We start from the raw sequence: 17,055 nt of genomic DNA, 5'->3' as shown, positions 1-17,055 counted from the left end.
GAACAGTTATCTAAGTTTCCTATCCTACAATTCTGGAATTCCCAAGTTAAAAAATTGACAGATCCTTGCCAGACTTCTGGAACAGAGAGGCAGCAAGTGCCTTGGTTTCTAAGGATTTTCCTACTAATAGTACTGAAGACAAAGTAAAAATAAAACTAATGGACTGCATATGTCCTGGAAATAAATAATTTTGAGAGATGGATTTGGGACAAATGAGGTGGCCTGTCAATACTTTGCTTCCAATGTTAGGTTCTGGTCTTAAAGATAAAAAGGAAATAATATAGATGGATAAGCGTAGATTAAATTCTAGAAAGTTTCACTGTGCTCTTTGAGAAAACATTAAGAATATCACTAGTCCATACATGTAGATGAGCAAGAAAGACAAAAATTGCCAAGTTAAAAATTCGTACTGAGCGTGCTGTCCTTTTCTTTGAATATCATTCCTGCTGGAGTAGATGAAAAACTCCCTTAACACCTCCACTCCCTCTTGCTTTCAGTTCATTATTCCGCATAACCTGTCACCACTTACTGTAGTTGTCTTGAAATAGCCCATCTCCCCCTAATGCCTCATTTGTTTTCCTTTTATCTTACCTCTGCTGCCCATTCTACAGTGATCCTTGGGGTGGGGGGGAGGCACAGGTCTCTATGTCCTGTTGGGACTTGGGGGTGGGGTGGAGCCTGGTGGTCAGGAAGGAACCCTTCCTGAGCCCTGGGAGGGCTCTTTTCTAGGGCCTGAGGCTGCAGCAGGGAACAAAATCGCCATTATTAAAGGCCAAGCATTTTAGCTACATTGTCTCATTTAATGCTCAGAGTAATTCTTTCAGGAAATTTTCCTTTTACCTTTTTACAAATGAGAAAACTGAAGCCCAGAGGCGTGAAGTAATTTGTCACAGTTAGTGTAGGAGGGACAAGGCTGAGCCAGAACATCCCAGAGCTTTCGGTTGCCCTCCATGCTGCCTTTCAGAATATGAGAGCTGATGCAGAAACAAAAGAATCTAGTCCTGAGTTAAATCTGTCAGTACTCAGAAAATGAAACAAGTACAGTTTTCTAAAAGCTGTAGTGTATGCAACAATTTATCTTGATAATCTTATGAATAATTATATATCTTAAATGATAATTCCAAACCCAAATTACTCAAAGATAGTTTTCTAAAAAAATCAGAGCATCTATCTTCATAACTTGGAATGTTTTTACAGAGAACAGTGTTAGAAAAGGCAAGTAGGTTATCAGCTGGCTCTCAGTTGCATGGTGAACCTCTCATGGGTAAGGACCATGGTATAAATGATACCTTAGTTTCTCCTTGTTTCTTTGGAAAATGCATCAGATGCCAACTAAGAACTGAATGTACCAGGAACACAGCTATCCTTTTACTTATTTCACTGCCCCCTTAGAAGGGAGAGGAATAATAGTAACAGTAACATTTATTGAATCATGTGCCAGATACTATAGGCGACCTCACCTATAGTTACTTCTCAAATATTCATAGTTTTAAAAAATGACCACCTTTCTGCTTTGCATTATTATATTACCCATATTAACCATTTTTTGACAAAGAGCCATACATGTAAAATATAGGTTTATTAATCTAAACATATGCATATATAATTTTTTTGCCATTTATGGTCATAAAAAGAAATGGTAGACCACCAACTCTGAAGATTTGGCAGACAGTTGGGGAAGGAGGTTTTGAATTCTTTTCTGGATGCATACTCTTCGAGAGCTTTGTTACTCAACAAGGAGTCTGTGGACCAGCAACTGGAGTATCACCTGAGAGAGCTCCTTAGAAATGCAGAATCCCAGACCTCCCCCAGAGCTGCAGGATCATAATCTGCATTTCACTGAAACACCAGGGTGTCTGCTCTCAGTAGCTTTAGAAGCCTTCATCTAGAAGGTCACTCTGGCTGCACCAGCTTTACTATCTTGTCAACCAATATCATTTTCTTCTGCAGATTACTGGAAGCACTGGTTCAGAAAGAGAAAGAATTGCAAGCACTCCTTCATTATGCTATTGAAGAAAAAGACCAAGAAATTAAACGCCTGAAGCTTAAGTCCCAACCAATAGGTGAATAAGCAGAAAATTTTAAAGTAAAACTGTTCAACAAGGCTGCCAGAGGACGCTGAGGGAGCCAGCAGGCGGTTTCATGTTGTGGCGTTGTCAGCACCTGTGACTTGCCCAACTACACAGACTGCTTTTAATTCTTAATTGTAGCAAATGATCATTTCTTATAAGTGCAGTAAAAATAAGATAACTCATAGTCATCTGTTCTTGAGATTATATATTATTGAGTAAATAAGGCTCTCCGATTCTTTGTCTCTATTTCTTTTTAAAGACTTCACAATGAGATTACTGGAAGGAAATAATACTGTTTTGTCATGTGTGCATCTGTATGCTGTGTATTCTAGTTTTTTTCACATTATTGCAAATAGCAGAGAACGATTATTATAATTATCTGGTTCTCTGGTAATTATACTCGTCTTTGATGCATGAAAAGCACATAGTACAATTTTGATACACCAAGTGTATTCTAAGAAACTATAAAATTGATGTGAAAGTTAAAGGTGGGAGTATCATTACATCATTGCTTCTGGCTCTCCATTTCTTAGTAGATTAAGTACTCTTTAAACACTTTATTTACAGTTCATACTGCCAGACTTGATTGTTTCTGTTAATTATTTAGAGCGAAATCTTACAAAGTATTAATGACCTTTCTTAGGTAAAGCTAAGAATCTCCGTACCTTCCCCCAATTCTCTTCTAGATATTCCTGGATCGCCTGCGCATCCCTCAACTTCTGGCACAAATACTGGAGACTCTGAACTTACTGACTGGCTAAGAGAAAATGGAGCCGATGAAGACACTATAAGTCAGGTAAGGAAAGCTATCTGTGGAACGAGCTCTCTCACGTCGTTTCATAGTGTTGAGTGCCCACTGCACGCTAGGCACAGGGAATGCACCGGCGAGCAACTCCGACCCCGTCCTGCCCTCCAAGGCTTACATACCAGGGTGGGCAGGCAATAATCAGATCATTCCACCGGTAAAAGTACGATGACGCTCTGATAAATTCTGTGAAGGAAAGGTTATCAGGTGTTGTGAGACAGGAAGCGGGGCGAGCATGGGGAAGGTTCTTTGAGAAGGCGGTGAATGAGCTGAACCTAAAGGAATACACAGGGATAAACGGGGCCATCCGTGTGCATGTTTGGGGCGGCAGACAAGAAGGGGAATCACTGAAGCGGGGGGTGTCGAATGTGCAGACAAGCATCTTTGTGGTCCCGGACCCCTAAGGAATTTGATATTTTTGAATTGAAAATAATGAAGAGTGGAACAATCAAGACAGAACTAAAATAAAAAGGTTTTGTTTCTAATTCTTTCTTTTGTTTGTTAACTTTTTAATTCTCTTGTGACATTATTAGACTCCACTGGGCGTTGGCTCTTTATTGAAACTTAATAAAATAGATCTAGTTCGTGAACTTACATCAGGAACACTTCCTATATAAACCATATTATTATGTCTGTAATCTAATTCTTCTCCGCTCCTTATAGACTTTTGTAATCAACATGAATAGTATTTATTTATGTTTAAAATTACATATATGTATACACATATACACACAATAAGAGGTTATGTTTTTGTTATTTTATAGAAAGGGCCTCTTAATACAGTATTACATTGATTTCAGTTTTATATTTAAATTTTAAAAATAAAATAAAGATGTGTTTTCTTTTTACTTGATAATTTATTGGACCACTAAAATGTAGGGTCTTAGAAATCTGCATTTAACAAGCTACTGCTACATACATTTAAACAACTCTCTTGCCTGTGGAAAGTAATGCATGCAATCAAGTTCTCCAAAATATCCCTCCAACTGAGACTCAAATCTCAATTAAGGAGTAGCAACTGATGAATCCTCTAAATTATTGCCCCCCCCCTTTTTTAGAATTACAATTAAAAGCTTCAGTTTAAATTCAGGACTTTGATTTTCTAATAATAATTTGACAGTACCTTTTATGAGACATGAAAAGTAAGTTCAGAATTAAGTGTAAGCACTACCTTTTCAGGAACACTTCTTACCTGCCTGAGAAAAGCAAAGCTACCCAGCGCCAAACCTCATGAAAACAAACATTGTCTTATGAGCAGCAGGTGGTGTAATTAGACAACAATTAAGAAATCCTGTGTTGTTTATACTCTATGCATTTGGAAGTCATGGATGTATCTCTTTGTAATTATTTTGTAATAGGGGGAACTTTCCCCTAATAATTCCCGAAGATTATATTTTTAGTGGATTTGCTTTTAGATTCATTTTTAACTATTGCCAATGTTTACATTATGGATAGAGTTTGCTATTAAAGGTGTGCAAAACTTCTAACTTCTGTGCATATTTTACTTTATCCACAGTTTTTGGCTGAAGATTATTCACTAGAGGATGTTCTATACTATGTTACACGTGATGACCTAAAATGCCTGAGACTAAGGTACCACTTTTTTTTCTATTCAGTTGTCATGATGGCAAGAGCACTGAGGTCCGGAAGTCTGGGTCCCTGAGTAGCTCTCACCAGCTCTGCAATCCTGGGCTGTCTTCCTTGGTTCTCAGTTGCTCTGAATAAGCTGAGTTGGTTGAACTAGACTATACTGAAAACTCTAATAACCAATATTTCCATATTAGTAAATGCAAATCAACTGGAAGAATATTTTTGACAATGTATCAGACTAAGACCATGCAGTTATTCTAAAGCTGCCTTAAACAAATGCCCCAGTTTCGTTCATGATTGTGCCATACTTGGAAATACTAGGATGGAGTGCTGATTTGCCATCCAGCTACCTTGTATAATCTGATATGGTTTCCTATATAATTTTTTTTTTCCTATCTGGCCAATCACATACATAACTTTCTCACACCGGCCTCTGAAAAAGACATTTCAGAAGTGCTGAAAATCCTTTTTGCTTTGGGACCTGGTAGATTATGGGAGTGGAAAGGAAAGGCGTAGAGAGATAGTGAGGGAAATATATACAAAAAGAACACATAATGACTAACAAGACTTTGGGATCTTCATGTTCCGATCAGAGCAGTTAAAGGCTAAGCAGTCACTTTTCTTTTTCAAGGGCAATGTTTCAAATGAAGTGTTCTCTTTACTGTGTTCTTGTGTCTTTAAACAGGGGAGGGATGCTGTGCACACTGTGGAAGGCCATCACTGACTTCCGAGACAAACAGAGGGACAAGCCGACTTGACTGTTGCTCACTTTGTTTCCAGCCTTCCCTGGAGATTTTAACAATTAGCAGAACTGATCTTCTTAAGGGAGGGAGAATCCAAGGGAGAGGAGGAAGAAGCTGCACTTTAAATCCAGTATTTGTTTACTCGTGTTAAAAAAAAAAAAGAATACACTGAAATTTCCTAAATGCTTCTATTTCTAAAATTCATAAGGACTCTTTGTAAGGACTCTCAAAATAATCCTAAATACCCAGATGTTTAGGATGTTTACTCTAAACATTTTAATGGAAATATTTTGAACTCAGCAGCTACTGACTATACTTCAGCCAAATGTTTATTTCACACGAAACGGATATAACATTTCATGTCATTGTGCATCACTGGAACAAAACCAAAATGTGACCACAACTTTTTAGGCTTATGTATATTTGTAATATGCCCTATTAATCTGAGTAGAAATGCATAATTTCAATTATTGCATAAAGTTTGTTTTTTTAAATATGCAGAATCTAAGCAATGGTTTCTACTTATCTGTGTTAATTGTAATATTGACTATATTTTGTAACTTAAGTTTCTGGCCTATAGTACATTGGTTTGAGTCATTTTTGTTACTACTGAACTGTACCAGTTGCACATGCCTGAATCATAGTAAAATTAGCTTGTTCTAAAGCTATCCATTGTGTCATACTTACTCTAAAAAGTAAAAAAAGACTCTCAACATACTGTTTTGATAAATTCTAAAGAATTCTCATTTTGTTTTGAAAAACTAGACAAACTACTGTGTCAAATTTCCAGTTGTTTCTTCAGCTATAACATTAAATAGAACCTGCCTTCTACTCAAGTAATCGAAGAACAACTGATATCCAAGTTCTTCCTTAGGGCAACAGAGTGGTAAGAAAGAGGTCAAAGAAAAAAGAAAATAAAAGAAAGTTAATGTATTTTTCTCAAGGCCCTGAGTTATCTTGAATGACTACTGTGTATCTCAAAGGACCTACAGATAAGCATCCCAGTGGAGAACACTGCATTTTCTGTCTCCTTAATTTTAGTCCTCATATGGAGAGAAATATTTTATTTTAAGCTGAATATTATATTTTCTAAGCCTGCTCATATTAATAGAATGAAGCCTGAAGTTCCTAGATGGATCAATGAGAAACAAATTTCTTGAGTACAGAGGAAACTATTTATTGAGATAAAAATAATACAGAGCTGTTCACTTGGCCCATATGTAACAATCTTTGATAAAATAGGAGTCATCTTTATTTCTATGTGAAAATCCAGGTACAATTTATTTTATTTTTATTTTTTTACCTTCATTTTTATTGTTGATACTATTACAGATGTCCCCATTTAGGCATTAGATTATCCAGAAAGTTCTCACCAGTACTTTCTCATTTGATATTTGCAACTGCATAGCTGCATCTTCTTTGTTTTGTTTTACTTCCCAATCCTGAGGACAGATAGCTGCCCCTTGCATCCTGTAGGGAAATTTTGAAGAAGGTGAAGTGTAAATTAAATGACATGTCTCTCATTTCACTCATACCAAAATACAGCGTAACTTCTTTATGAAGCCACAGTTCATCTGCCCAAACTAATGGTTAAGTGCTGCTTTTAAACTGTATATAGGATCCAGCTGCCCACGTTCAACCAACTCTTTAATGATACTCTTTTGGGGGGGATCTTCACTAACCTATCTTCATGATCAAATGTTCCTCTGTCCCTAGGTGGTTCATAATACCTTCCCAGACATCATTTTGGGTCTTAGTCACAAAAGAAGGCAGTTCCATTGTGGCCTAAGTTTCATGAAAGGTTTCACTTGAAAGGCCTTTGTCATCAATCTAGGCCAGTGATTTTATACCCAACTTCACATTAAAGTTACCTGGATGCTTTTTAAAAATACTGATGCCACCACCTTAGGGAAACTTTTTAGTGGTCTGGGATAGGGCCCAGAGATCCTTTTTAAAAGCTCTACAGATGAGTTAACACTATGAAGTCCCACCTCCTTATTCCAAGTGGTACCCAGAGAGATAAATGGAAAGCCCCTTTCCATAGGGATGGTAGTGAGATGGTTACCATTCATTATTCATTTAGTGTAGCAAGAGTCTAAACACAAAGGCCTGGAGCAAAACTGTGACTTACCTTTTGACCTTTGGCAGATTAATTAACCTCTCCAAGTCTGTCTCCTCATCTGAAATGGGGAAAACAGCCTACCTTCTTCAAAGGGTTGTTTTAAGATTTAAATAAAACAATGCAGGTGAGGTCCTTAATGCAATGCTTAGCAGATACTAAGCACTCAGCTCTTGCCTGCTATTGTTATTTCATCATTCATTCAAAAGTAGTTATTAAATACTTCCTGGGTGCTATATATTATGGTGCACAAACAAGACATAGTTCTTGGCCTTGAAGTTCACTGTCTGGTGAAATCAAGACAAAGCGGAAACTACAATACATGCAGTAAGTGCTGCACTTAAGCTGACTGCCAGAGGGAATCAAGAAAAACTTCCCAGAGAAGCGATGGTCCAGAGCTGAGCCTGGAAAAATGGTAACAGAACAGTTACACACATGGGTGCTGGTGGCAGTCTTGTAATAGAAACAACCGGAATTTGCTGGGAAAAGTAGATGCAGTGTTTCTTTTAACCACATTTTGGTTCTTTCTCTGAATCCTGTCATTGCATATTTTGTTTCATTCTTTCCTAAACCACTACAAAAAAATGGTTTGGCAATGAGGAATTGTTGTTAACCCACCAGAACACCTACTATGTGTCAGGCACTGTATCATACACATGATACCGATTAAATTCAGAATGCAGGCAACACATTATGTCATCGAGAACATCTATTTGTAAACCAAGCCATTGATGGCCCCAGACTTTATAGACACCCTATAGAGAAACAGAAGACAAAGTCCCTGCCACCAAAAATTCATGTCAGATTGAAGAGACAAATTTGCAATAACGAATCACACCTAATCGACATTAAAGGCTGGATGAGGGGTGAGCCCAGAAGCCCCTAGAGGGGTTCAGAGGACAAGCTTGCTGGGAGCCTAGGCAGGTGGACCTTACCCTGGGCCTTAGAGGGAAAGAATTGTTAAGTCAGAACCAGGGAAGTCAATCAGGGCACAAAGCACCAAGAACAAAGCAGGGATTTGCAAAGTGTTCTGGAGAAAATGAACAATTTTTAATATTACATTAACCCCCTCAAATTGACTCATTTAATTCATGTTTGGCTGGAAATACAAAGGTGAAAAGTGGAAAATGGGGTAGAGCTCAGTGTGATTAGGAGGTGGCCAGTCAGGAAAGTGGAGTGCAATAATGTAGAAATGAGGAATCTATTAGGGCTTTGAGCAGGGTGTGTGTGTGTAAAGTGGCGTGTGAGATTAATCTGGCGAAACTGTTGGTAAATTAGGGAACAGTGGACAAGGCAGTGCAGAGAGCGTTTCAGATGTGAAGGAGGGTCTAGTAGGAAGGACTTAGAGCAACAGGAATTGAGAGGGTGAGATTAAAACAAATTGACAAGATTTGGGAGCTATGATTTGGGCCGTGATGACGGGAGGAAAGGCTAGATGTTGAGCTTATGTTAGAGAAGAATTAAAAAAAAACAGGCAAGTTAGGAAGGGGAGCTGGTTTGGACATGATGAATTAATGGCAGTTTGAACCAAGAGGAATGTGCAGAGGCCATTGAGAACTTACTGTGGAAGTTAGGACTGAGGTCAAGGGTATATATTCTGGAGATAATAGAGTTGTGAGAGAAAGGGTGTGACCTAAAATTTTGGGAGGAAGAAGGTTTTGGGAATTTTAAGTCAGCAGAGGAGAAAAATGACCACAGAGAAATTAGGAAAACCAGGCCAGTGGTGTAAGCCAAGAGGAAGACAATCACAGGATGGAGTGCTGAAGAAAATCTAGGGGAATGACAGGTTAAAAATTAATAATAGATAATTTGATTTCACACCCTGGGACGTTTTCATAGGCAAGAAAGACTACAGCTGGTTAAACAAAGATGAGAAGACAGCCATGGCACCAGAGTCCACACATTTATTAGCTTTGGTGGACAAAATGTGTGACAGTCATTTGAGGAAGATGGGAAGTCTCGGGAAGAAACTTTCAGAATCAGAGTCCTGAATGTATGTGTTGGGGTGGCGTCCCTGATGGAGAGGCATTTGGGGAGCAGGGCGGAGAAAGGGTGAGGTCTCAAAGGAGGCAGGCGGGGAGCAGATGGCGTTAGGAGGTGGGCTCCCCCCCAGAAAGGGAAACTGATGAGTCAGAGAGATCTGAGATGGAGGCGGGAGCTCCAGACAGATGGCTTCCGTGTCCCGAGTCAAGCACAGCACAGCACAAGCCGGCGCACGACATTTAACAGATGTCGCCCATTCCTGCATTTTCATGGAACAGTCCATGTTGTTACAGAAGCCGAATTAAATTTGGAACGGTCTCTACGGGGCCTAAGGGCTGGATTTCGGTGTGTTTCTTACTGCACTTACTTCTGTGTAACTGGTGACAGACTAAAGTGTAAGTTAGCAAAAGAATGGGAGAAGGGATGAGCACACCCGAAAACCAAAAACACGCACACGGAAGAATAAACACAAGTAGGTCTTAATTGGGGGGGGGGGGTGTGTGTCAAAGACAGTACCCATGGTTTACTCAGGGAGTAAATCAGGTTGGAAACAAATCACTTCCCTTCCCCAAGGCTCTTCCAGAGTTCGCCTCTCTACATTCAGCTAAGAGCCTGACAGTCAAGTTCACAGTAAAGTGTCTTACAATCCGATGACTTAATGTTAGTAAAAAAATATCTTTGCTTGGGCCCAAGCGAAGGTTTAAAACTATCTTCCCGCATCTGGTGCTTAATTTTTCTGATAAGAGTGATCTGAATGCGGTCAGTCTGCCTAACCCACAGTCGAAATGGCGCTAAGGGGAAATCCCTAAGTACACCAAAGTGAAGTGTCTTTTAATCAAAACCTCCACCCAGCCAGCCAGTGAACCAGGAAACCAAATAAAAACAATCCACCCCTGGGCTCAGATGGCAGGCTTCTCATGAAGGGATGGTGGGAGCTGCCACCCTAGCCAGAAACCCAGCCCTTCTCAGGCGCCCTAGGGCATCCCACGGGTTCCGCGGAGGCCCCCGCGGGGTTTGCGAGCCTCGGGTCGCCTCCGGCCGCCCCCGGCGGGGGCGTGCGCTCCCGCGCGGCCGGGGAGCTCAGTTTTGCTCCCTGTGTTTCCATTTATGCGGCTGCCTTCCCCCCTCAGCTGTTTGTTGCTTATCCTTGACTTGTCCGTTGGAGCAGAAATTGGTATCTCCTCAGCTAGTAATCTGTTTCTTTAAAAAAAGAAAAGCAATTGTTGCTTATTGCCTTTTTCCTGTTCTTCCTGAGCAGTCCGGACGGAAGTCACAGGGTAGTTACTAATGGGAAACCAAGAATAAGAAAAGCCGCAGACTGCGCACAAGTTTCACTCCCTGGTGTGCCCCGGGGCTCACCAGGTACACAGGCCTGGAGGAACGGCTGTCACCAGCCCCGGGCCCTAAGCTGCAGGTGGAGACCGTCCCGCCCGATCCCGCCCGCGAACTTCGGCTTTCCACGTGGCGTCGCACGCCTTTCGCCCTGCCGTGAACTTCAAAACTGACCCGGCTGCTCCAGAGCTCACAGCGGAACGGAGCATCCCGAAGTCCTCGTCTCATCGGGGTTGATCTACCCTCCCCAGTCCCAGGCCCTACAGCCACCAAGAGTCGTCGACCCCGCTCCAGACCTCCAGGAGCGAGGAGCGGTCCGCGGCGGCGGCCCGAGGCTCGGGCAGGTCCGGGCTCCTCCCGAGGCTCCGCAGCCCAGACCCCGAGGCGTCCGTCGGGGCGGCTGCCACGCCGCACCTGCCCGCCAGGGGGCGCGCTGCCCCAGGCTCCCCGCCCCGGCTGGCGCGCCCTCCTCCCTCCCCGGCCGGCGCTCACCTGTCTGGGCCGCGGGCCCCAGGGGCGGGGGCCGCGGGAGCGGAGCCGAGGAAGAGGGCGGAGCGGCTCTCCGGACGCGTCATCGGAGCACCATGGCGGAGCTAGGAGCTGGCGGCGACAGCCACAGGGGCAGCGATGGCGCCGTGCAGAGCGAAACAGGTGACTGCGCGGCGCGGGCAGGCGGGTCCCCGCGGGCACGAGCGGGGGGCGGCGAACCGGGTTGGTGGGCTCGCGCGGGGCGCCGGCGATCCCGTCCTCCGCGCCCGCGGCCGTGGCGGGGAACGGCCGCCCCGAGCCCCGCGCACTCGGGCTCGGAGCGCGCGGTCCCTCCGCCCTCCGCCCCCGCCGCTGCCCGGCCCGGCCCGGCGGTGTCCGGGCGCTGCGGCCCCGGCTCCCGTCGCCCCTTTGCGCTCCGCCTCGACTTTCCCACAACAGGTGGAAAGTCGCCAGGGAGCGCGGGCGGGAGGAGGAAATGGAGAAGCGGCGGCCGCTGCCCTCCCACCTGCCGAGTCGAGTGGGAAGATCGTATCCCCCAAACCAAACCGCCGGCCGGAAAGTCCGCGGCCCGGCGCGGCGGCCGGGATTCTCCGCGTCTGGGCGCCCCGCCCCCGCCCCGCGCGCCGGGGTCGCGTCCGCTCGTCGGGGCTCCGGTGGGGGGACCCCGCTCTGCTGTCCACAGTTACGACCCGCTTGCGGGAAAGCCTGAGGTCGGGGCTCTGGGGGCAGGGCCGGTGGCCGGGTGGTGGGGACCTGCGAGGGGCCCGGCGTGCTCAGAGTCGGTGACTTGAAAGGGTCCCGAGTTCATGTTTCTTGTCCTTGCAGCAGCCCGAGGTGGGAAGGGGGGTGCAGCCCACCGGGGCCCCCGCCGACCCCCGCAGCCGCCGCAGCACTCCCAGGGGCGGCGCTCACGTCTCCCAGACAGGCAGCAGCCTCCCCCGCACCCACATCTTGTGTGTGGACGAATTTTCCGCTCGCGATAGGTTTTTCTGGAGACACTGCCTCGCAGATCCGCCGGTCTCCTGGTCCTCTCTCTTTTATTCTGTTCTTGCCGGGTAAACTCGGGTATCTTCCTACGCTTGAAATGGGGGCGCTGAGGCAGTTTCTTATTTTTAAAAGAAATTCCAGTTGCAATGGATTTTCTGCTTACGTGCACACATAATCGGAAACAAGTGTCTCCTAAATGTAAGACTCACCCCCTCCCCACAAAAAGGTGTTATTGATTTAGGGGATATGCTTATTTTAACGTGAAAGGTCCGGAAAAGCTGTAACAGTATTTGCAGATTATGCATCTGCTCTGCCAGGAGGAGTTGGGACACCCAAAGTCTAATGACTGAATCCCTGCAGCCAAAATACCCGCGGTTCAGTCTGACAAGGTGTCTTGAACTTGTTTACTGTGAAGTCTTGCTCCTTCCAGTAGTGATTTATTTTGTCTTTGTGTGTTTGAAAGATCTGTAGATCGGCATTTTGGTTTGGGGCGGGGAGAGGGTGGCTAAGTGGAGATGCCTTTGTAGTTGCTTTAGGGAACCTGATGGACTGGGTGCCCTGGGTTAGACTCACCCAGGCCAGGGCAGCGGGAGGGCATCCTCCTCCTCGGGAATGTAAATGGTTCCGTGCCTAACCCCCACCCAGTTCTGCTTCTGAAACAGAATTGTTCGAGGTATTTAATACACATCAACCTGTGGTAAACAAACAAACAAAAGAACACTTTTTAGAATCTGCCCATGAACAACTTGCTCAGATATAAGTGAACTGCAAACTAGCCTCCTCGGTGCCTGGGTAGGTTAGCTAGTGAACCAAGGCTTCTAACATTTAACATACAAATCAGCCGTGTGGCTGTCAGCGAAGTATTTTCTTTTATGAAAATGGGAATGTAATTGGCTACCATCTCCTTCACAGAAAACAGTTCCTCACCTTTGCCTAGACACTTCAGTTTCCAAGGGGCAATTTCATATATGTTTTTTGAATAATCATACTTCATAATTTAACTAAAACTTACTTCTGGCTGACATCTTTTTCTTGTTTTTTTTCCTAGCCCTTGGTGACTATTAGTGTTTTTAGTGCCCAGGAGCACCTGTGTGAGCAGGTGCGCCAAAGAAAGAGCAAAGGTGAAAATGTATTTTTAAAAATCTGGGTAGCAATATTTTGAGCAAACAAGTGCAGATTTCTTGAATGTTAACAACTTAAGCTTTTCATATATTTAAAACATGTTACCTATACCTGAACATAGGACTTCAATGTAGTACTTGATTCTTATGAACATACTTCACCTTCTACACATCCAAATGCTGCAGGTGTTTTTGTGTTTTTTTTTAACCTGTTTGTATAGAGGTGGTTTGGGGGAGGGAGGTGTGGGGACTTCTGAATTTTATTACCATCAAGAGGAGAAAATTGCCACCTCAAATGGCAACATTTGTTGAGGGATCTATTTTATTCCCTTTTTAGATCTGGTTATTATGAGGTAGAGCCCATTCTTAAATGTTTTAGTTTTTGTGTCCCTGTGCAAAGACTGTGGTTTAATTTTAGAGCAATTTAGATTAGAATCTCAGATAATTATTAAAATAACACCTGTAAGGCGTTCATAATTACACACATTTGTATGTGTGTATCAGAGATGGGTTGAAAATTAATGGTATACTTCCTGTGAAAGAAGACATTTGTTAAGAATATTGAAAGGTTACTATATAAATCCAACATTTAAAAAACCATATTTCTGTCAACATATATTTATCTTATACTCAAAGGTAGTCAAATAACATGCCTTGTGGTGAAATTTTTTTTTCTAGGGGATGAACAGTTCTTTCCAATATATTTTCAATATCCAAAGGTAAGCGAGAACTGAAAAAAAGACTTGGAAATAAGTTTCAATTTCACCACTAGAGGACGTTAGGTCCTTTTCAGGTTATTATTTTGAGTTGTCCCATTGATTGATATTCACAAAGCTGCCTCTGCTGAAGCTTTGTATATTTACTTTTATGCTCATGCCCCAAAACTGGAGAGTGGGTGTGCAGAGCTAATTTCCCAATTCGATACCTAATTTTTATAAAGCCTACTGCTAAGACTAAAGTTCAAGCTGCTTTTGACTAATTCATGGGACTGCGTACTCATGCGCAGGGAATAGTTAATGCCTGCAATTGGTGCATTTTGCCGTTCCTGTGGGGGAAATGACTTAGTACCTGGGGTTATTGGGCTTTTTCTCTCTCTAGCGAGATGTGTAGTAGAAAAACATGGGCTTTATTTATGATCTTGGTCATGACCTTTCACTGCATTTTTCCAAATTAAAAAAGTAATCTTTGAGGTCACACTTAGCTCTAAGGGTCTACAAATATCTGCAAATAAAAATTTTAAGAGGCTCAGACTACAACTTGGTGTTAAACTCGTCCCTTTTGAATTCAGGTCCCAGACCTAGTAATGCTTCGTTGGGTTATCTAGCTAACTTTATTCCCATTGTTTTGTGGCCGACTCTTACCTTTACATCTCGCTAAGGAGGAGGGAAGTGTTATTATTAGACTAGGCAGTTGTACTCAGGAGCATGCATTTATTTGATATCATTAGTTAGGAATGTGTGTGAAACACTAATTTACATTGGCATGTTTTCTAAAAGTAAATTCTAACATCTTTCCCACCTGGTGCATGAAAAATAATGATTTGAAAGGGGTTATTTTTAAAAAACTCAAGTCTTGTATTGATGTAAGAATTGGAAATATTGAAGCTTCGAATAATTTAACCAAGAAATATGTGCCTTCTGTACATTTAGCATTATGGTGGCTGGAAGTTTGATGAAGACATGATCCTTGGATTTAGCAAGGAAAACAAAACCTACAAACAAATCATCAGGTTATGAGGAGTTTAGTGAAGAGGGAATTACTTCTAGCTGCAGTCATTCATTAAGAAGGACATACTGGGTATAGTAATTAATTTAAAAGTGGGTAAATGATATGTAAAATTGAACGGTGGCAAGAGAGAGAAATAAGGTGCTGGTGTGGAAAAGGGCAAGGTTTTGATCATACTGACTCATGAGGCTCAACATGAAAGAGTTCTAGATGATCAATCAGGAATGATGGTACATTGAGGCCAAATTGTGTAGTGATTAAAGGTCAAGCTAAGAGGTTCATACATGATTCTGTGGCGAGTGGTGGGATACTGTTGATGATTCTCAAGAATAACATATCTTGATTAAAGCATGATTAAGCAGGTAATTCTGTGCCCACGAATCTTGAAAGCTCAGCTGTGCCTTTCATGAATGCCTAGTCCCTCCATCTAGGAAAGTGATTCTCTTGCATTGATTTTTTGCTGCTTTGGGAAGATAGTATGGGGGTGGTGAGAGTGCGTGAGGAACATCTTCATAGCCAGCCAGATCAGCCAGATCTCTGGAGATGAAGGATGTGATAGAGGTTCTACCTAGGTGGCCCTCATTTTGAAGTGGCAGCATAGACTAGAGGGGATGGATTGTAAGAAGGAAGAGTTCAGCAACATACAGACCAGCTTTGAAGTTCCTGCAGAAATTTCGGCAACCATTGGGTCTGCACTGTGGCATAGCAGTGGAAATGGGACAAGAACTATTAATTCAAGATGCTACAAAGACGTGTCAAAGGATGCAGGTAAAAAGGTGACATATAAGTTTATACTTCAGGTTTGAATTTTGCTCATTGGCTTAAGGGTGGCATGAAAATATTCATGAAGAGGACCTGATTTTGGTGGGAGAAATAGAAAAATCTCTACTTTAAACACGGACATTTGAAGTACAAGAGAGACAGGTAGCAGAAATGTCTGATGGGCATGAAGGAGAAAAATGAAGGTTAGGACTCTGCTGTTCATTCCATAAAGGAATGATGATTGAAGCCATGAGAGTGAGGAGAGCTTATAAATAAAAACTGCCAAGGGGTGAAACAACATTTAAAGTATTGGAGGTGGAAGAGCCAGCCAAGAAGATGGGCGGAGAATCCAGAAAGGGTATAATTGAGCAATGCCATACCTGCCAGTGGAGAGGCACAAAGAGGTCAAGGATTCAAAGAGTAAAGAGTGGGAGGGAAAAGCCATCGGTTTGGTTACCAGGTAGTCCCTGACCACCTTTGGAAGAGGAATTTGAGTAGGTGGTTCAAGAGTGGGGCATGTGCCAGATTTTAAGTGATTAATAGATGAGCAGTTGGAAAGTAGAGACAGCCAACTTAAAAGACACTCCATAGTTTGCTGAAAAACGGGAAAATTTTCTAATCCTTGACTAGGCAGAAGGATTTTTCTCTCTATTTAGAATTTACCTATTAATTTGTGTACAAGAAGTTTACTGGTGTTTCAGGTATACAATTATTGAGTTTTGTTGAATATATAGTCATGTAACCATCACTATAATCTTGGTCTGGAAGAGTCACTCACCCCAAAGAATTCCTTTATGCTGCCCCTTTGTGGTCAGGCTCTCCTCCTGCCCTGGGCAGCCGCTGAGCTGTTCGCCAATCATTTGGTTTAGCCTTTTCCAAAATGTCGTAAAAATGGAATCATACTCTGTGTAACCTTTTGAGTCTGAATTTTTTCACTTAACATAATGCATTTGAGATTCAAATGTGTTGTATCAATAGTGTTTATTGATGAGTAGTTTGCCATTGTACTGGAGTACACAGCTTGTTAATTCATCCGCCCATTGATCCAGGATTTGACAATTCTGAATAATGCTGCTGTAATATTTACATACATGGTTTTTTTATTTATCTAAGGAAATACCTAGGAGTAGAATTTCTGACTCATATTAAATACATGTTTTTAAGAAACTACCAAACTGTTTTCCAGAGTGGCTGTACAATTCTGCATTCCTGCAAGCAATGTATGTAAGTTCTAGTTGCTCCGCATTCTTGTCAACACTTAATGTTGTTCGGTTTCTTGTTTTTAGCTTTTTGCCATTCTACCAAGTTCTCTTAAATAAAGCCATAT

At 42.6% G+C, this 17,055-nt stretch overlaps 2 protein-coding genes across 5 annotated transcripts in view; both read left to right on the top strand.

Annotated features, from left to right (window-relative positions):
* The window catches only part of MAP3K5 (mitogen-activated protein kinase kinase kinase 5), a 159,001-nt gene extending 152,850 nt beyond the window's left edge, over positions 1 to 6,151 (top strand). Inside the window, exons 27-30 of the mRNA XM_081140018.1 lie at positions 1,951 to 2,063; positions 2,759 to 2,868; positions 4,394 to 4,470; positions 5,153 to 6,151. Of these exons, the coding sequence (XP_080996144.1) occupies positions 1,951 to 2,063; positions 2,759 to 2,868; positions 4,394 to 4,470; positions 5,153 to 5,225 (373 nt within the window). The 3' untranslated portion in view covers positions 5,226 to 6,151. The remainder of the gene's footprint in view (positions 1 to 1,950; positions 2,064 to 2,758; positions 2,869 to 4,393; positions 4,471 to 5,152) is intronic.
* Positions 6,152 to 11,177: 5,026 nt separating this feature from the next.
* MAP7 (microtubule associated protein 7) overlaps positions 11,178 to 17,055 on the top strand; it is a gene marked incomplete at both ends in the record, with an annotated part of 135,445 nt that continues 129,567 nt past the window's right edge. For 2 of the 4 annotated variants that reach the window (XM_081140317.1, XM_081140316.1), the window contains one exon: positions 11,222 to 11,295. In XM_081140317.1, the coding sequence (XP_080996443.1) occupies positions 11,229 to 11,295 (67 nt within the window). Of the gene's footprint in view, positions 11,296 to 17,055 lie in introns of all 4 variants that reach the window. The other 2 variants (XM_081140314.1, XM_081140313.1) reach the window with 2 other exon arrangements.

The sequence above is a fragment of the Miniopterus schreibersii genome, assembly GCF_964146895.1.
Source record: "Miniopterus schreibersii genome assembly, chromosome: 6".
NCBI lineage: Eukaryota > Metazoa > Chordata > Mammalia > Chiroptera > Miniopteridae > Miniopterus > Miniopterus schreibersii.
Note: the sequence above shows the minus strand (reverse complement) of the source record. Positions and strands in the feature narration are given on the sequence as shown.